Raw genomic sequence first — 21,143 nt, forward strand, 5'->3', positions numbered from 1 at the left:
ATAACCAAAAGAAATGGAGTAGCAGGCAAGTTATCATTATAACAAAGTCAAAAACAGAAGTGATGGTAGACCGAAACTGAAAGGAAATAGCAAAATTAAATAGCAATTGTGCCACTGTGATAAGATTATGAGATTCTTTAAAAAAAAAACTTACCTTTAAATGCTAAAATTACTTAGGTTTTATAAAGTTATAAAGTGAGGGATTTTTTTTAATCCAATTTTCCTCAAAACACTAAGTTGAAGGACTGGATTCTTCACACATAGCACACAACAGATCCTGGGTAAGTATTTGTTGACAGACTGATGAAGTCAGGCTGTCAGCTATGTAGATGTCAGACTGATGGCCAGAGATATATGGATGTCTTGGCCTCTTTTCCTAGCATAACTGAAATTAGTTTGTGTATAAACAGAGCATTGTTCCACATAAATTAACTTTCTTCTACCTAATTTCCTCGCTGTTTCATACCATCTTGAACAGAAATCTGGGTTAAGCAGAGGTACCTCTTCAGAAGGGAGAAGTTTTATCTACATAGAAGTAGCTTGTTAAATGAGCAAGAGTTAGAAAATATAATAGAAAAACCAGTACTTCATATTGAAAATACATGTTCATAATATTTCCATGTTACTGAAGAACTTAAATACTAAAAACACCTGCTGTCTGCACAATCTCATGAATGTGAATACTTTTAAGCAAAATCACATGGAAGGCTGAAAGCCAAAGTGACAGTCTACACATCCAACCTGTCAATACTGCTCTTTAAACCCCTTTACCAGACATTTGAAGAGTGCTATAAAAATAGACAGTTTTAACATACAATATTCTTCTGTGTATTTAATATTTATGAATAACTACTATGTGTGGCCACTACTGTTCAAGGTGTTTGGTGACATGCTGATGAACAAGACTATCCCTGCTCTCATAGAAAATTCATTCTATTGCAGGAATACAGACTATCCCATGATGGGTTTGGCTAAAAAGTTCATTCAGGTTTTTTGTAACATCATATGGAAAAACCCAAGTAAACTTTTTGGCCAATTCAATAAATGCAGTTCCTTTGAGTGTTATCAAATCCTTATGAGGTAGCCTGGCAGAGATTATTACCACTCCCATTTTACACATAATGAAACTGAGGCTTCCCATGGTAAAACAACATTTCCCAGGTCACATAATTAACTGGTAAATGGCAGAATCAGGAATTGAGCTCTTATCTTCTGATACCCAAGCCATCTTTTCTCTCTATAGTAGCTTTTCTCTCTCTATAGCTGATTCACCACCACAGTGAATCAGCCTAGTAGCTATGTTATATGCACCCATGGAGTGACAAGGTGAATGACTATTCATTGGGAAGGCTTCCTGGGATGGTTATTTCTTGTTCTATATCTGTTTTTCTTGCACTTCGATCTTATCTCCCAGGCTAGAATTTAGATCATTGAGGGCAGACCCAAGTTTCATATTTCTATTCAGGCGTATCCCTGTAGGGTTCTCTAGTGGAACGTCTGGTGAATGAATAATTGGATAATACATTTAATGGCTTATGGAAAGGATTGAGGACAATTCACATTAATTAGGGATTCTTTCTACACATAATGGGCAGAGGACTCTGCCATCTCATAAGTCTACTCACACAGCCTATAGGAGCAGGCTATAGGCTATATAACCTCTGATTTCAAAATGCACTCACAAGTCAAAAAGACTTTGAATGATGTCTGGCACAGAGGCTAGCTTAATTCTTTTTAAAGCTACTACAGGGACCATTACAAGCATGGCTGTTACTGCTCCCAATAAGAAATAACTATAAAGTGGCACCTGTGGAATACCACTCATGTTCATGTCCATATGGAATACTTCTTGGAATTAAAACCTTTATATATAGGTTGAAGGAGGCTGAAATTGCCACCCCAAAATATGACTTGTTGGCATAAGGTTATTTGAGCTGGTTATTTCTAAGAAACAGCAGGCAGAGGAGGAGCTCTGAAAACCAACAGAAGTTACCATTTTGTAAGATAAATTTATGTTTATAAGGGAAACCTCCATTTATAAGCGTGTCTCCCTTTCTGCACCAGGTCGAAAAGGATGACTCTCAGTTTCTAGAAACTTATTAACGCAGAAGGCCAGGACTTAAATCTGCAGAAAAACTTTACCCTTGTTTACTGTGTCCCCACTACTGACTCCCCACTCCCAACACCTTCTTTTATCTTAGCTAAAAATGGTATTTAAGGTGGTGGTTTGAGTCATTTCAGAGAGTTATTCAATATTCTTGGGTCTCTCCCATGTATGTAAGAGATGTATTAATACCCATTACTAAGCTTCCATTTGTCTTTCTCCTGTTAATCCTGTCTCAGGGGCATCTCACCTGAGAACCTAGAAGGGTAGCAGGAAAATTCTTTTCTTCCCCCACCTTGGCCACACACATTAACTAAACAGTCAACATTATGGAAATAAGGCATGACTCTATGTACTCAGTGTACATACTTCTGCATCAGCAATTTCATGTTCTGCGGATTCCATTCCAGAACATCTTCTTTCTTCTTGAACGCTCCTATAAATAGGTGAAAAGAGAGATGGTAAATACATCTCACTTGCCACTAATTCTCTGTAATACAGTAAAAATGAGGTTCTGTTAAGAAAAAACCAAGCACCCCAAATGGTATCACTTGTGCTAACACCCGTGTTACCAAACCCAGATTTAATGCCTAACCTAACTGCAGTCTCAGCCTTTACCAGTAGTGGAATCTTAACCCACCAGTTTGGAACTTCCTAGTCAGTACCAATTAGGTAATCTGTCACATGGTCCTTTCTATCCCCCAAAGGAAGAAGAATGTCCTGGCCCCAAAATAATCCTTTCTTTTCTTTTGCTAGTAATTCCCTGGCCCCACTCCTCTTCCTATAAAAAAAACGTCCATTCTATATAACTCTTGGGATGCTGCCCAATTCATGAATCACCTCATAAAGTCAACTAGATCTTCACATTTACTCAGTTAAATTTTGTTTTTCAACAGTTCAAACAAGAAACAAATTTTTCTTTTATTTTTCTTTTTTTCTCTCTTTTAAAAAATTATGAAAGTATGATAATACATTTATAGGAGACTTGGAAAATACAGAACAAAGTTACATATAGTTCCACTATATATTACAATTATTTTTTAAGTAGATAAATTAAGATTTTTAGTTGGAGTTTCAATATCAAACTCTCAAAATTAATAGAATGAATATATAGAAAAGTAGAAGGATATAGTAGACCTGAAAAGCACTGTGAACCAATTTCAACATAATTAAGATTTATACAATTTTCACACAACAGTAGGATACAAATTCTATTCAAGTTCCCATAGACTATAAACTAGGAGACACTGGAACATATCCAGGGATGTAAAACAAGGTGGTCTAAAGGTATTGAAATCATAGAGTCTGTTCTCTTATCACTGTGGAATTATGTTAGAAATCAATATCAAAAGATATTTGAAAATAACCCACATATTTTCAAGTGCAATGTGACATTTACCAAGAGAGATCTTTGACTTAGCCATTGAAAGCCTCAATAAAGTTAAAAGACTGAAAAAAACACAGAGGGTGATTGCAGAGAAGAAAGCATTTAAATGAGAAATTAATATCAAAGATACTTTAAAAACCCCATGTATTTGGAAATTAAATGTCCACTTTTAAATGATGGGTGTATCTAAGAAGCCATAACAAGGAAAATTAGACCTGAGAATATAAAGAAATACTATTCATTAAAAAGGAAATTAACATGATATGCTAATATTAACTCTCTTATTTTTCTTAATACATAACATTGTCAATCTTTGAGGTGTCACTTTTCCTACAGAGAAAGTAGTTCTGCACCATATTTATAATAAAGTAAGTCATCTGGACCAGCATTAGAATGAAGTTTGCTGTAGGTCTCAGTGCCTCTTTTTTACAATGGTAAGCAAAGCAAGCTTAAAAAAAGAAAAAAAAAGCCAATGTGTATGAACGAATGTTCTTAAATTTAACACATTATGAAAAAATGTCTTCAGGCCAAATTCATTTTGTTTCTTATAATTAGAGAAACTCTCCATTCTTTGATAATTAACAATTAATTTCTATCAAAATTAGAATTTTGATGCCCAGGGAGAGAATGAAGCTTAATGGTACACTCAAGTCTAAATACCAACTTACTTTTCACGAAAAAAGTTCTTGAAGGAAATTAAAAGTGCTACTCCAGTGAACACACAAATGATAAGAAAGCAAAACAGCCTTATTGCTGATATGGAGAAAGTTTTAGTGGTCTGGATAGAAGATCAAACCAGCCACAACATTCCCTTAAGCCAAAGCCTAATCCAGAGTTTAAAAAACCTGTTTATTTTCATTTACATGCAGAGTACATCATGCGAAATGCAGGGATGGATGAAGCACAAACTAGAATCAAGATTAATGGGAGAAATATCAATAATCTCACATATGCAGATGACACCACCCTTATGGCAGAACTCTTGCCTCTTGATGAAAGTCAAAGAGGAGAGTGAAAAAGCTGGCTTAAAACTAAACATTCAAAAAATGAAGATCATGGCATCCTATCCCATCACTTCATGGCAAATAGATGGGGAAACAATGGAAACAGTGGCAGACTTTATTTTCTTGGGCTCCAAAAATCACTGCAGATGGTGACTGCAGCCATGAAATTAAAAGACACTTTCTCCTTGGAAGAAAAGCTATGACCAACCTAGACAGTATATTAAAAAGCAGAGACATTACTTTGCTGACAAAGGTCCATCTAGTCAAAGCTATGGTTTTTCCAGTAGTCATGTATAGATGTGAGAGTTGAACCATAAAGAAAGCTGAATGCTGAAGAATTGATGCTTTTGAACTGTGGTGTTGGAGAAGACTCTTGAGAGTCCCTTGGACTGCAAGGAGATCCAACCAGTCCATCCTAAGGAAATCAGCCCTGAATATTCATTGGAAAGTTGGATGCTGAAGATGGAACTCCAATGATTTGGTCACCTGATGCAAAGAACTGACTCACTGGAAAAGACCCTGATGCTGGGAAAGATTGAAAGTGAAAGTTGCTCAGTTATGTCTGACTCTTTGCAACCCCATGGACTATACAGTCCATGGAATTCAGGCCAGAATACTGGAGTGGGTAGCCTTTCCCTTCTCCAGGGGATCTTCCCAACCAAGGTCTCCTGCATTGCAGGCAGATTCTTTATCAGCTGAGCCACAAGGGAAGCCCAAGAATACTGGAGTGGGTAGCCTATCCCTTCTCCAGTGGATCTTCCCGACTCAGGAATCGAACTGGAGTCTCCTGCATTGCAGGCGGATTCTTTACCAATTGAGCTATCAGGGAAGATCTGGGAAAGATTGAAAGCAGGAGGAGAAGTGGATGACAGAGGATGAGATGATTGGATGGCATCACCCACTCAATGGACATGAGTTTTAGCAAGCTCCAGGAGTTGGTGATGGACAGGGAATTCTGGTGTGCTGCAGTCCATGGGGTGGCAAAGAGTCACACAATTGAGCAACTGAACTGAACTGAACTGAATCCAGAGCAAGGCTGCAGCTCTTCAATTCTATGAAGGCCGAGGGAGGTGAGGAAGCTGCAGAAGAAGAAAAGTCTGAAGCTGGCAGAGGGTGGTCCATAAAGCTTAAGGAGAAAAGCTCTCCCCATAACATCAAAATGCAAGGTGAAGCAGCAAGGGTTGACATAGAAGCTGCAGCAAATTATCCAGAAGACCTAGCTAAGATCATTCATGAAGGTGGCTACACTGAACAACAGATATCCAGTGCAAATGAAACAGCCTTCTGTTGGAAGAAGATGTCATCTAGGACTTCCATAGCTACAGAGGAGAAGTCAATGCCTGGCTTCAAAGCTTCAAAGGACAGGCTGACTCTTTTGTTAGGGGCTAATGCAGCTGGTGACTTCCAGTTGAAGCCAATGCTCACTTATGATTGTTAAAATCCTAGAGCCCTTAAGAGCCATGCTAAATCTACTCTGCCTTTGGGCTATAAATGGGACAACAAAACCTGGATGACAGCACATCCATTTATATGGTTTACAGAATATTTTAAGCCTACTATAGAGACTTACTGCTCAGAAAAAAAAGAAAAGATTCCTTTCAGAATATGACTACTCAGCAACAAAACACCTGGTCACCCAAAAGCTCTGATGGAGGATGGACAGGAAATTAATGTTGTTTTCATGCCAGTTAACACATCACCCATTCTGCAGCCCATGAATCAAAGTGTCATTTCACCTTTGAAGTCTTATTTTTAAAGAAATACATTTCATAAGGCTATATAATTGCCATAGATAGTGATTCTTCTGATGGATTTGGACAAAGTAAATCCAGAAGTCTCTAGAAAGAGTTCACTATTCTAGATGTCATTAAAAACATTTGTGATTCATGGGAAAGTTAACAGGAGTTTGGTAGTAGTTGATTCCAACCCTCATGGATGACTTTGAGGGGTTCAAGACTTCAGTGGAGGAAGTAAACTGCAGATGTGGTGGAAATAGCAAGAGAACTAGAATTAGAAGTGGAGCCTGAAGATGTGACTGAATTGCTGCAATCCATGATAAAACTTTAATGGATGACGAGTTGCTTCTTATGCATACACAAAGAAAGTGGTTTCTTTGAGGTGGAATCTACACCTCATAGAGATGCTGTGAAGATTGTTGAAGTGACAACAAAGGATTTAGAATACTATATCAACTGATAAAGCGGTAGCAGCAGGGTTTAAGAGAGTTGGCCCCAATTTTTAAAGAAGTTCTACTGTGGATAAAATGCTATCAAATAACATTGCATGCTACAAAGAAATCATTTGTCAATCCACATGACAAACTTCATTGCTGTTTTATTCCTACTTTCCCCGGTCCCCATCATTGTGCCTAGCACATCAGAGCTGCCATGGAAGATGGACAGGATTTGGGGTTCACACACACTTGGGCTTTCAAACTTCAGCTCTCCCATTTCCTTGCTGTGGGACCTAGAGCAGCAAGTCTCTTAACTTCCCTGAGCCCCGATTTCCACGCGTTCACTTTATTTTCTTATTTTATGTGTTTTTATCATTTTCACTTTACAGATGAGGAAAATAAAGCTCCATAAAGTGAATGATGTATAAGGTTTGTAAAATTAATCAACAGAAACGTCAATTAAATAGTCAGGAGACCAGGAGGGAGTGCTCTCATGGCCTGTGACAACAGCAGAGCCCAACAGGAAGAAAAGAGTTCTCTTCTTTCCTGGCAAGGACTCAATCAATCAACAAAAAGCCACGGACTCTGTTTACCTACCGTAGCCTTCCCCACTTCCTTTTCCCCTCTGTAAAAGCATTCTTCCCTTGCTGTGCAGGGACTTCTAAGTGGCTTATCATGGTTTCAGATTTTGAATTGCAATTCTCTATTGATCCCAAAGAAATGAATCTTTGCTGAAGAAACATCTGGCAGTCTATATTTGTTTCAGGTCAACACTTTGCTTGCCCTTGAAGGGACGAGAGAAGATGCCCAACAGCTCCAGGACTGGTGAGCAAATGGCTGTGGTATCCACAGAGTGCACAGTTGTTCATTGTTTTACTCAACCATGGAGTTTGAAGGTGTGTCTTTCTCCTGGATCTGGGCTCACATCCTCTTTACATTTGACGCTATCTAGGAATTATTCAGGATCTATTTGAAGGTTTCATTTTTCAGGTAAAGGCCTTGTTCTGCATGCAAGTATTCATCTGGCACTCAGGTCTGATCTGGCGATCAGATTGCTTCAACCAAAGCTGGGTGAAAATGCTTCTGGCCCAATTCCAGAAGAAGCTGTTTCAAATAAAACCGTGCAGGTTCAGCCTTCAGCCTATTCCTTTGAAAGGGCTGTTTTTCAGAGTGACTTTTAAAAACACCCTGGGGAACACATGTACACCCATGGCTGATTCATGTGACTGTACGGCAAAACCACCACAATATTGTAATGTAAATAGCCTCTAATTAAAATAAAAAGAAAAAAAAACAAAAATAAAAACACCTTCAGCCCAGGTCCTCCAACACAAGATATTTCCTTAAGATTGGCTGCAATTGGCTCGCAAACTGTTTGAATTGAGCCATTTGTATTACAAGCTGTTTAAGCTGTTTTAAATATGTTCTTTACTCTAGAGGAAAAACCTCTAGAAAATGGGTCCCAGTTATCTAAGTAGTTTGAGGGCAATTCACTTCTGATCCCAAATAAATCCATCTTTGCTGGAGAAATATCTGGAAGTCTATTTGTTTTAAGTCAACAGAAGGATGTAGTCACTGAATATATTCAAGAATATAGCCATTGCATATAATTAAAACCAACATATTTGTGTGGGAAAATACAAATTATTTTAATACATAAGGGCCCAAACTATAGTCTGTGAGCCAAAATTGGCAGCAGCCTGTTTTCATATGAGGTAAGAATGATTTTTACTTTTTAAAAAAGTTGTAAAACAGAGAATATACTATAGAGACTTTATGTAGTTTGTAAAGCCTAAAATATTTACTATTGGGTCCCTTTCAGAAAAATGTTTTTCAACCTTTGGAATATATTCAAGAAAAGTATTTCTTAAGACATGATTTTGGTGAATCAATGAGTTTGGGTAAATTTTTTACATTGGTCATTCTATGGATTATTTCTGGATGAACTAATTTTTGGCAATTTGACTACTAGACAAATTGACCATGTAGCCAAAAATTTTTTTAAGAATTTGTTTTTGATGAATTCACCTGGGCCTGGTCATGACTTCTCCCAAATGAAAGAGTATGAATAAACAGACATATCATAATTTGAGAAAAACACAAGTAGGTGAAAGATTTCTTTCCCCCCAATGACTATGGAAGCCAGTGGAAAACAGAGTCCCATCAAAGAAGTCCTGTCTAGTCTCACCTGGGAAAGATCTTGATGGATCTGAAATTGTTAAAGGATTATAGTTTCCTGAGAACAAAGAGACAACAAATTCACCCTCCCTTTAAACAATTTTAGCATTTGAATATAGAAACACTTTCTGAGTGGCTGCTTCCAGAAATATCTTTGGATTAAATGATCATTTTCAGTGTCAGAAAATTTTTCTTTCTTTTTTTGATGGGAAGGGCAAAATAAGATATTTTATTCAGATATTCTGAATGAAAGAAGCATATTATCTGAATCTACGAGACTTCTCCAGTAGACAAATTCATACCACTGACTATACTATGTTAAAGGCCCTCTCAGATTTTAGGTTCAAGCTCTGGCAAAAAAATGATATGCATTTTCTGACCCATTACTACAGGGTCAAGAAGAGTAGAGCAGGAGAATGTTTGGACTATGTATTTGTGTGTGTGTTGCGGGGGCACTGGGAGATAGGCAGAAAATGAAATAAGATGGCTTGAGGGAGGTGGGAGGGGGGATCAGGATGGGGAACACATGTAAATCCATGGCTGATTCATGTCAATGTATGACAAAACCCACTACAATATTGTAAAGTAATTAGCCTCCAACTAATAAAAAAAATAAAAAGAAAAAGAAACTGTCTAAAAAAAAAAAAAGATGGCTTGAAAAATAACTGACTCTTCTCTCAGATTCTCTACTCTGAGCACCACATCCCTCACTGCTCCCTGGTCAAAGTGCAAAGAGGATTGGTGCCCATTAGAGGATGACATAGGGTCTGCAAGTCAAATAACACCTTCCATTCTTCCTTCTCAAGACATGGACATGGATTCTAAGGGCTTTAAGAATTGTATTGTTTTTGCGGGCTATATAAAACCTGAGGCTAACATATCTCAGCTGATATTATAATTGAACTTATATAGAATATATAACTTCTTATATACTATAGAATAAGTAAGTTCAGTCTTGGAAGAAAAGCTGTGACCAACCTAGACAGCATATTAAAAAGCAGAGACATTACTTTACCGACAAAGGTCTGTCTAGTCAAAGCTATGGTTTTTCCAGTAGTCATGTATGGATGTGAGAGTTGGACCATAAAGAAAGTTGAACACTGAAGAATTGATGCTTTTGAACTGTGGTGTTGGAGAAGACTCTTGAGAGTCCCTTGGACTGCAAGGAGATCCAACCAGTCCATCCTAAAGGAAATCAGTCTTGAATATTCATTGGAAGGACTGATGCTGAAGCTGAAGCTCCAATACTTTGGCCACCTGATGCAAAGAACTGACTCATTGGAAAAGACCCTGATGCTGGGAAAGACTGAAGGCGGGAGGAGAAGGGGACGACAGAGGATGAGATGGTTGGATGGCATCACCGACTCAATGGACATGAGTTTGAGCAAGCTCTGGGAGTTGGTGATGGACAGGGAAGCCTAGTGTGCTGCAGTCCATGAGGTTGCAAAGAGTCGGGCATGACTGAGCAACTGAACTGAACTAAAATTCAGTCTATGTAACTGAACTTATATAGAATAGTCCAGCTGATTTTACATATTAGAATATGAAGGCACAAAACAAAATTTTGAGTTTCAACTATTTAAAATATGGGTCCTTTTAAAATTATCTGGTAGGTAATTACTTTTATCACATAGCCAAGAAAACGCAATCCCTGTTTTAGTTGTATGTTAATCGGCTTGCTTCCAAACACTACTCACACACAACTAAAAAGGAACAAAACTGCAATGCTCCAACCCTCCTATATTTCGATGTTTTACAAAGGATGGAGTCCAAATGGGCAGGTTTCCAGCAAAGGCTTACTCCATCCATTTCATAGAAAACATTACTCTTTCAAGGGCCAGTCTGAACTTCTCTAATGTGTTTTTTTTTTATTACACCAGTCTTCCACAAACACATCAAAAGAGATAAAACATCTAATGGCACTTGGTATTTCCTCACCAGAATGGAAAAACAAGAAATGCACAATATTCATAACACTTTTAAAGTACATACAAACCATCAACATGGTAAACATCCTAGTCTGATGCCCCCTGTACCTTAAAGGGTAAGTAATCTATGATGAGAAATGCTGTGATGTCAAAGAATAAAAAGAAAACAGACAAATGTGAATGAAACAAGAACCCTATTGCTATGAAAATATGGTAGACCATCAATCACCAAAAATTTTCTTTGCAAGGTTTTTATCATCTTGAAAAGAACATTGCTGATATTGACCTCTTCTGAACAGTGCAGGAATACTAAGCAAATAAGAAGGCACCTTTAGAATCTGATTAGTGTTTTGTGGTCTGCCCCTCTTTCAAATGTAGAGAAGGTGACATATAGTGTTGGTTAGTGAGTCCCTGGGACATGTCTGGAACCCAGCCTGGATGGCAGCTACTAACACTAAAGACATTCATAGGCAGAATGAATGTCAAGGGTACACAGTTCTCCATCATATATTTGCGGAAAATTCATTCCAGGAGAAATTCATTAATCAGACTAGAGACTATCCTAAGACCAGCACTGTGTAGTAAGATATAGAATTTGCTCTGTTCCCCACTAATAAAGCCTTTAGGCCAAGCCTTCCAGCAGAGGATAGAGGGTTCTACAGGGGTGCATCCATTCCTCAAGAGAACACAATATTTGAAAGACTAGAACTGACAGTTCAGATGTGTTTTTATAGTTCATCTGTTACCATACTTACTTTCAGACATCACTACTTTCATATTATCAAATATGTGATGATCAAAAATTTTGATCTACTATCAAACATTTCTTCTAGCTTGAAATAGTCTAAAAATTGTTTTATAAATTGAGGTTCATCACTCTTCAGTCAGAATGACTCCCTTGATGTAGTACTTCAAAGGAAGGAAACACATCCAACATTTCTACATCTCAGAGCAGAACGAATTTTTTTTTTTCAATTCAGCCAGTGGCTCCAGAGGGCCTGGCCTGGATACATATGTTCATGGTAAGGTTTTGCCTAATAGCCCATGTTTTATATGGCATTCCAATCTTCCTACTTTAAAATCTACTCCTTCAGTCATTTTTTGAAGGTGACATCCTGTGTGTTTCTTCCGTCACTTTTATAGGACTAGTATTGAACCAGTTGTGGAACTAAAGAAACAGAAACCATCAAGTCCCAGTATATGTAAAAAAAAAAAAAAAAAACTTTTTATGTCTTTGTTGCTTATCAAATACTTAGGCTGCAGTCTAAGTATTGGTTGCATAGATATGAAATCTGACTTTAAATTGGGCCTTCTTCAAAACACTCTCCGACATAAATCACAGCAGGATCCTCTATGACCCACATCCCAGACTTTTAGAAACAAAAGCAAAAATAAACAAATGGGGCCTAATGAAACTTAAAAGCTTTTGCACAACAAAGGAAACTATAAGCAAGGTGAAAAGACAGCCCTCAGATTGGGAGAAAATAATAGCAAATGAAGCAACAGGCAAAGGATTAATCTCAAAAATATACAAGCAACTCCTGCAGCTCAATTCCAGAAAAATAAATGACCCAATCAAAAAATGGGCCAAAGAACTAAACAGACATTTCTCCAAGGAAGACATACGGATGGCTAACAAACACATGAAAAGATGCTCAACATCACTCATTATCAGAGAAATGCAAATCAAAACCACAATGAGGTACCATTACACCCCAGTCAGGATGGCTGCTATCCAAAAGTCTACAAGCAATAAATGCTGGAGAGGGTGTGGAGAAAAGGGAACCCTCTTACACTGTTGGTGGGAATGCAAATTAGTACAGCCACTATGGAAAACAGTGTGGAGATTCCTTAAAAAGCTGGAAATAGAACTGCCATATGACCCAGCAATCCCACTTCTAGGCATACACACTGAGGAAACCAGATCCGAAAGAGACACGTGCACCCCAATGTTCATCGCAGCACTGTTTATAATAGCCAGGACATGGAAGCAACCTAGATGCCCATCAGCAGACGAATGGATGAGGAAGCTGTGGTACATATACACCATGGAATATTACTCAGCCATTAAAAAGAATTCATTTGAATCAGTTCTAATGAGATGGGTGAAACTGGAGCCCATTATACAGAGTGAAGTAAGCCAGAAAGATAAAGACCATTACAGTATACTAACACATATATATGGAATTTAGAAAGATGGTAACGATAACCCTATATGCAAAAAAAGAAAAAGAGACTCAGATGTATAGAACAGACTTTTGGACTCTGTGGGAGAAGGCGAGGGTGGGATGTTTCAAGAGAACAGCATCGAAACATGTATATCTAGGGTGAAACAGATCACCAGCCCAGGTTGGATGCATGAGACAAGTGCTCAGGCTTGGTGCACTGGGAAGACCCAGAGGGATGGTGTGGAGAGGGAGGTGGGAGGGGGGACCGGGATGGGGAATACATGTAAATCCATGGCTAATTCATTTCAATGTATGACAAAAACCACTGCAATGTTGTAAAGTAATTAGCCTCCAACTAATAAAAATAAATGGAAAAAAAAATAAATTGGGCCTTCTTTTCCTTTTTCATCCTGTAAATCAGACCCCTTAGCTCTTAGTAGCCAAGTGGACAGATGGCTTATCACACGCTTGTTTCCTAGAAATCAGTAAGTGAGTGATGGGATGAGACTAGCTCTCCTCTGAACTGAAGGAGACACAAGCTGAATGCACTTTGGATACTTCTGTCTTAGAGCTTTTAATTCTCTGAAGAAGAACTAAGTCAGTCCCCATGATGGCAAGGCACAGTGAAGAGGGTCAGCAGGAAAGTAGAGAGCAAGATGGAAGAGCTGGTCCAACCTGGGTGGCAGGAAGGACTTTTGAGAGAAGGAATGACCTGGCTCTTAAATGGTGAAAAGGATGTGAGCAAACCAAGCACGGAAGGGAAAGACATGTTACCTGTGCAGAAAACAGGAACGGGATACAGTGAAAAGAGTCCAACAGCACGTCCATGGAATGGGGACTTCACGATGGTTTCTGGTTTACTTGTTCATCTCCATCCACACTAGGCAGTAAGTTTTATGAGGGCAGGCAGAGTGCTGGACATGGAGAATGCAGCCTCAAGGAGCGTATAGTTTCATGGGGAATCCACACAATGAACAAAGAGTCCAAAGATAACTGTATTTTTTGCAAACTGCAAAAAGCATGACAAAGTAAAAGGGCAGGGTGCCATGGAAAGAGAACTCAAAATGGACCTGGGAGAGCACCATGCCAAGCATGTGACAACACAGTTGAAGAGTGTTTCAGGTTGAGGACATAAGTGTGCACACAAGCACTGCATTGGAAAAGAGCTTGGGGAATTCACAGAGGCCAGGAGGCCAGTGAGGCTGGAGCAGAATAGATAGGAAGGCATGTGGCACAAAATGAGATGGGAGGACTAGACAGGCACAAGAGCAGAATGCCTTACAGATCATACAAAAGGACTGTGGATTTTCCTCTAAGAGCAGGGGAAATCACTGAAAGCTTTCAAGCAGGAGATCATATTGATATTTCAACAAGCAGTTTTGGAACAACTGGAAATCCATATGGTAAAAAGTACGAACTTCAACCTAAAACTCGCACTTTATAAAATATGGACACAAAATGGATCACAGACACAAATACAAAACTATAAAACTTTTGGGAAAAAAAGGAAATCTATGTGAGCTTTGCTTTGGCAATGATTCTTAGACATCGCACCAGACACGGCAGGATCCATCAAAGGAAAAAAATGGTAAAATCGTCCTCCTTCAAAACTAAAAACTTTTGTTGTGCAGAAGAACACTGTTACTGGAATGAAAAAAAAAGCTACAGGCTAGAGAAATACAGGCACATCACATATCTGACAAAAGACTTGTATCCAAAATATACAAAGAATTCTCAAAGCTCAATAATACGAAATTAAACAACATAATTTTAAAAACAGGCAAAACGTTTTTTTTTTTTTTTATGGAACGCTTCACGAATTTGCATGTCATCCTTGCGCAGGGGCCATGCTAATCTTCTCTGTATCGTTCCAATTTTAGTATATGTGCTGCCGAAGCGAGCACCAAACATTTTAATATTCAAATGATGAAAAGATAGTCAACATCTTTACTCATTGTGGAATGCAAGTTTTTTTTTCCTGGGCTGCACTGTGCAGCATATGGGATATTAATTCCCTGACCAGGGATCAACCCATGCCCCCTGCAGTGGAAGTGCAGAGTCTTAACCACTAGACTGCCAGGGAAGTCCTGGGATGCAAGTTAAAAGCATAATTCAATACACTAGAGAAGTGAAATAAAAACTTATGTCTACACCAAAAACTTGTTTAGGAATGTTTATAGCAGCTTTATTAATTAATAATTGGCAAAACTCATCAATAACCCTGATGTCCCTCAATAGGTGAATGACTAAACTGTGAGACGTGCATACAACGAAATGCAACCCAATAGTACATAGTTATTGATGCAACAACTCAGATGAATCTCAAAGGAACTACACTGAGGGAAATAAACCAGTCTTGAAAGATTATTTATTGTGTGACTCTGTTTATATGACATTCTCAGGAAGATGAAACTATAGAGATGCAGAATAAATCAGTGGTTGACAGAGGTTAGGGGTGAGGTAAGATAGGACAGATATAAAGGGATGCACAAGGAACTTCTAGGGGAGTGTGATGGAACTGGTCATTATCTTGACCATGGCCATGGTTACACAAATCAGTGAATGTATTAAAAACCATAGAACTGAATACCAAGAAAAAACAAATCAATTTTGATGTTTAATTGAACAAATAAATGTGCTTAATAATTTAAAAATGAAAATATGTGTCCACAAACATACTTGTAAAAGAATGTTCATTGCAGCTTTATTTATAGTAACTGCAAACTAGAAATGAAGGTTCATCGAAAGGAAAATGCCTAATGAATTGTGGTCTATCCATAGAAGAGAATACTCCACAGCAACAAAAGGGAATGAACGACTGAACCTGTGACATGACACAACTCAGGGACATTTTTCTGAGTTTAAGAGGACAGACTCAACAAACTATATAGATCATACAGTTCCATTTTTATGAAGTTCTAGTAAAGGAAACTTGAATCTACAGTGATAAACATCACAACAGGGGTTGCCTCTAGGTGCAGGGATAACAGGAAAGGGTACAAAACACCTATCCAATGTTTTGAAAATATTCTATGTCTTGACAGGAGTGTGGATCCCATGGGTCTATGCATTTGTCAAATATACTTAAGATCTGTGCCTTTCATTATGTGTACATTTCACCTTAAAATGTAAATATTAACTCATTTGAGGAGGTTTGCTTTTCACAATGACATGACTTGGCAACCCTACAGTTACTTTATGTGCATTCCAGACTTGAGCAATAAGTAAATATATGGAGGATAATGGGCCCAGGCCTCTCTGACTAGTGAGAAGAGTGTTGCAAAACTGGAAAGTGGGGGGACTGGAGTGAACCTTCTGGAGCTGGATTAAGATGGAGGTATTGGTATGAAGTCATGGTTTGGATTTTTTGAAACTACACCCATGAACAAAGGTACACATGCATATAGATGGGTAGATACAGAAATAAATACAGATATAGATCTTTATGCCTATGTATATGTGTGTGTATTTGCTTCCCAGTTCAGAAGATACCTATACATCAGTAACAATGAGTACAAGCAGCACCCAGATCCCAGTTTCTAAATAGCTGTGCTTAAGGAAAACAGGGCTCCCCTTTGACTAAGTCTTAGAAAACCAGCTGATTTTGTGGTTGAGGCAGAGAAAGTACAAAATGAACCTGGAACATCATACAGTGCCCAAAAGGAAGGAATGCTGCAAGATGCTGGGAAGCATCAAAAAGACACAGGAGCCAGATCAAAGGGGCTGTTACTGGTTGATGCAAGGACAATCAGAGCATTGAAATAAATAATATTAGCAGAAGATTAAAATCCGCTGGATGGAAAAATGAATAAATAATGAATGAATGAATGAAGCAGAGGGGTGGGGAGAGAGAGAAAGAAGAAAAGGGGAAGAAAAGGGAGAAAACAGGAGGAGAGGGGAGGAGAGGAGACCGGACAGAGGAAAGGAAGAGCAGCAGTTGGATGGAGGGGGAAGAGAAGGAGGCGATGATAAAGCAAACGGGGTAAAATGTGAACAGTTGTGAGTAAAGGAGGATGCCAAGACACAAATAAAAAGTTTAAAAGTAAAAAAAAAAAAATGTTTAATGGAGCTAACGCAAAAGAATATCCTGGAATTTTTTTTAAGTAAGGCATTAGGGGTCTGGGAGTAACACACACACACTACTATATAGAAGATAGATAACCAGGACTTCCCTGGCAGTCTAATGGTTAAGACTCCACAATTCCACTGCCAGGGACTCTGGTTTGATCCCTGATTGGGGAACTAAGATCCTGCATGCCACACAGCATGGCAAATAAATAAATAAAATAGATAATCAACAAGGTTCTACTGTAGAGCACAGGGAACTCTACTCAATATGAATCTTAAAAAGAATGTAAAGCAAAAAGTATTAAGTCAAAAGAGAGCAGGATCCTGCCCCATTTATTCAGAGGCCTAATATACAGCCTGACATCTTCATTACAGGATGACAAATGCAAACTACCAGGAAAAAAAATATTACATTCTTCATTGTCTGAGTAGAACAAGCAGCTGCCAGCGTATTTCTCCAGAACTACTTTGCATAGAGGCTGATACTCAGAAAATTCATCCCAGATTTTTGTAAACTTTGCTATTTATTAAACTTCTTTTCATTAATGTCTAAACCTTCAGTGATTTTGGGGGTTGCTTCCATGGGTTTGGAGTGCAAAACTTACTTAGAGCTTTCCAAAAAATATTAACATGAAAATTGATCTTATCAATCATAAACCTAATAAGACAGTCAAATGATTTTATGCTTTTAGATGATCAAAATAATTAAGTCACGTAGCTGAAGATGGAAGATGGTTTGCCTAGTAGTCACACAAACACTATGAAATCTAAAACCCAGAATCCTGAGACTGCACCCTTTCTTCTTTTATTTAATGTCTGACCTTCTCAAGGATAAGACCCTTTTCACACCAATAGGACAGGAGAAGTTAAATAGCTCAGGGGCTATCTCCTTCAATGCCAGGCTGCTGCAGAGCTCCAAGTCCTTCTCTTATCTGTCAGTGCCCTGTGCCAGCAGGAGTGTGTGTGTGTCTCCAAGGTGGGTGTGAGGCCCCAGATCAACTGACTGCAAGCTGAGAATTCCATCACGGTCAGACTGGGTCACACCTCCTCCACCCAGCAAGGAGGCATGGACACTTTACATGGAATAGTTTGGGTGTTAATGACTCTAGAACTCTAAAAAAGACAGATGTTTAAAAGGTGTTGGCTTGAAACAGAAAAGGAGAAAAATCTTAACTTAATAGAAAACATTAATAAGAATATTAAAAGAAGTCACCAGACACAGATTTCAAACCTTGTCCATAAATCGGGTTAACAGGTAGCCCTTTGCACTTAATAATGTGTTTATAGCTCAGTAAGGATTAAGTACGGTTGTTTTTTGTTTTGTTTTGCCACGTGGCTTGCGGGATCTTAGTTCCCTGACCAGGGATTGAACCCAGGCCCTTGGCAGTGAAAGCCCAGAGTCTTAACCACTGGACCACCAGGGAATTCCCAGGATTGAGTACAGTTTTAAACTGTAACTATTCTATATTTGTAAGTACTTCTTAGTTGATAATAACTTGACTGTGCATAGTATTTTACAAAGCATATAGATTTCATTTACTTATCAAAGGAGAAAGATCTCATTTCCTGAGTTCACAGTCATGCACATTCTGCAGTAAATTAGCCTCACCATTTATAGATAAAGAGCATGAGACTTAATGAAGCTTCTCTAAGATTACACAACCTGTAATTGGCCAAGCTAAGAAAAAAAGAAAAACAAATATTGTAGCTTAAAAAATCCCAATCCCACATTTTGGTTTTGGTTTCTGTTTTGCGATAACTATATCACAAGACCTCCATAGTATTTGCCAAAAGGGACAGGAAGTGGTGTGGAATAGAATTAGACAAGTGACCTGCAGAGGAGAAGGAGAAAGCCCGAACCGAGGTTTCACGAGGCAGTGGAAGACAGGAGGAGACAACAGTAGATGACTATAGCATGGCCACCTCCAGCTGCTCCACCAGCTGGCTTGCTCCCTCTTCCTCCCCCACAGTTGCTCACACCTCTTGGTTGGAGTCCTCCCCAAGTACTGTGGGTTCTAATCTTCCAATCATCTCTGCCCTCCTTTCCTGCTAGTCGTCCCCTGCTGAACCTGCTCCAGACACACTGGCTTCTCAAACACACCTAATGTGCTCCTGCCTCAGGGCCTTTGCATCTGCTCTTCCTCCTCTGGAATATTTCCTCCCAAATCCAATTCTTTCAGGTGGTAATTAAAAAGTCACCGTCTTGTTGAGGCCTTAGGTGGCCACCCTAATTATTATGTTAACCAGTGGAAATTGCCAATATTGTACCATCTCTTAAAAAATAGAATGTCAACTGCATGTGGCAAAGTCTAATATAATTTCACTTTCCCTTACAAGCTTCCCTATGTCTCTTCAATGCTTATCATTTTCCCTTGGCCCTCCTCACCATCTAACCTATTCTGATCTATTGTTTGATTTTCTTTCTCCTCTACTAGAATATAAGCTCCCCAGGAAGATAAGGATTTTTGTTCACTGTCCTATCCTCAGAGCCTAGAACAGAAACTCCCACATAGTAGGTGCTAAATATTTGCTGTATGAATAAGTTTCATTGGGTTGGAGTGATGAGACTAGACAAGCTAGATAGAAAGTGCTAGAGAAACCAAAGCAAATGGCATGTGATACAATGGGGTGCAGGGCACTTTCCCTGGTCGAGATGAGGCACACACAGGGATGAAATCAGTACAGAACAGTACAAAGGCTCCATTCAACAAAATCTCACTAATTAGGACCGTGTACAAGCTGTATACTGTTACCCTGTTTATTTAACTTATATGCAGAGCACATCATGTGAAACGCCAGGCTGGATGAAGCACAAGCTGGAATCAAGACTGCTGGGAGAAATATCAATAACCTCAGATATGTAGATGACACCACTCTTATGGCAGAAAGTGAAGAGGAACTGAAGAGCCTCTTGATGAAAGTGAAAGAGGAGAGTGAAAAAGCTGGCTTAAAGCTCAACATTCAGAAAACTAAGATCATGGTATCTGGTCCCATCACTTCATGGCAAATAGATGGGGAAACAATGGAAACAGTGACAGACTTTATTTTCTTTGGCTCCAAAATCACTGCAGATGGTGACTGCAGCCATGAAATTAAAGACACTTGTTCCTTGGAAGAAAAGCTATGACCAACCTAGACAGCATATTAAAAAGCAGAGGCATTACTTTGCTGACAAAGGTCCGTCTAGTCAAAGCTATGGTTTTTCCAGTAATCATGTATGGATGTGAGAGTTGGACTATAAAGAAAGCTGAGTGCCAAAGAATTGATGCTTTTGAACTGTGGTGTTGGAGAAGACTCTTGAGAGTTCCTTGGAAAGCAAGGAGATCAAACCAGTCAATCCTAAAGGAAGTCAATCCTGAATATTCATCAGAAGGACTGATGCTGAAGCTGAAGCTCCAATACTTTGGCCACCTGATGCAAAGAACTGACTCACTGGAAAAGACCCTGATGCTGGGAATAGATTGAAGGCAGGAGAAGAGGATGACAGAGGATGAGATGGTTGGATGGCATCACCGACTGGATGGACATGAGTTTGAGCAAGCTCCAGGAGTTGGTGATGGACAGGGAAGCCTGGCATGCTACAGTCCATGGGGTCACAAAGAGTTGGATAGAACTGAGCAACTGAACTGAACTGAACATCTTGCAAGATTCTCCTCACAGCTCTGTACAAGAGAACACTTCACCGAAACAAGCTGAAAGGGGAATTCACCAGGGACATTCTATCTGGTGCAGTTGCTGACAAGTGGAGTCTCCCTGGGGACCGCCTTCTGCAGGAGAATTTCTGAAGACTGCAGACAAAGGGAACAGATACTAGAACTCTAGGACATAACTGTCGTCTGATTTTCCAGTGTTACCTACCCTACCTTTGGGGGAAAAGATACTACCTTTGTTGAAAATGTTTGGACTAATTGATGAGATCTCCCACCATACTAACTCCTCTCTCTCTCTCTCTCTCTCTCTCTCTCTCTCTCTCTCTCTCTCTCTCTAATATGACATACATTAAAAGAAAAAATGTTTTCTCAAAGTAATGTCCCCAATCAAGTACTTCCCAAAGACTCCTGGAGTTTTCTCCTTGGAACCCCATACCAGCCACAGCGCCTGAAATTGACATCCTAACAGAAACCAGCCCAGGA

General features: G+C 39.0%; 1 protein-coding gene and 1 non-coding gene across 2 annotated transcripts in view; both read right to left on the reverse strand.

Moving 5' to 3' along the window:
• PASD1 (PAS domain containing repressor 1) overlaps nucleotides 1-21,143 on the reverse strand; it is a 68,953-nt gene that overhangs the window by 20,865 nt on the left and 26,945 nt on the right. The window contains exon 10 of the mRNA XM_070462768.1: nucleotides 2,474-2,540. Within this exon, the coding sequence (XP_070318869.1) occupies nucleotides 2,474-2,540 (67 nt within the window). The remainder of the gene's footprint in view (nucleotides 1-2,473; nucleotides 2,541-21,143) is intronic.
• On the reverse strand, nucleotides 14,740-14,846 carry LOC139033513 (U6 spliceosomal RNA). The gene has a single exon (XR_011486068.1). It is a non-coding gene; the product is annotated as a U6 spliceosomal RNA (small nuclear RNA).

The sequence above is a fragment of the Odocoileus virginianus genome, unplaced genomic scaffold (assembly GCF_023699985.2).
Source record: "Odocoileus virginianus isolate 20LAN1187 ecotype Illinois unplaced genomic scaffold, Ovbor_1.2 Unplaced_Scaffold_13, whole genome shotgun sequence".
Classification (NCBI taxonomy): Eukaryota; Metazoa; Chordata; class Mammalia; order Artiodactyla; family Cervidae; genus Odocoileus; species Odocoileus virginianus.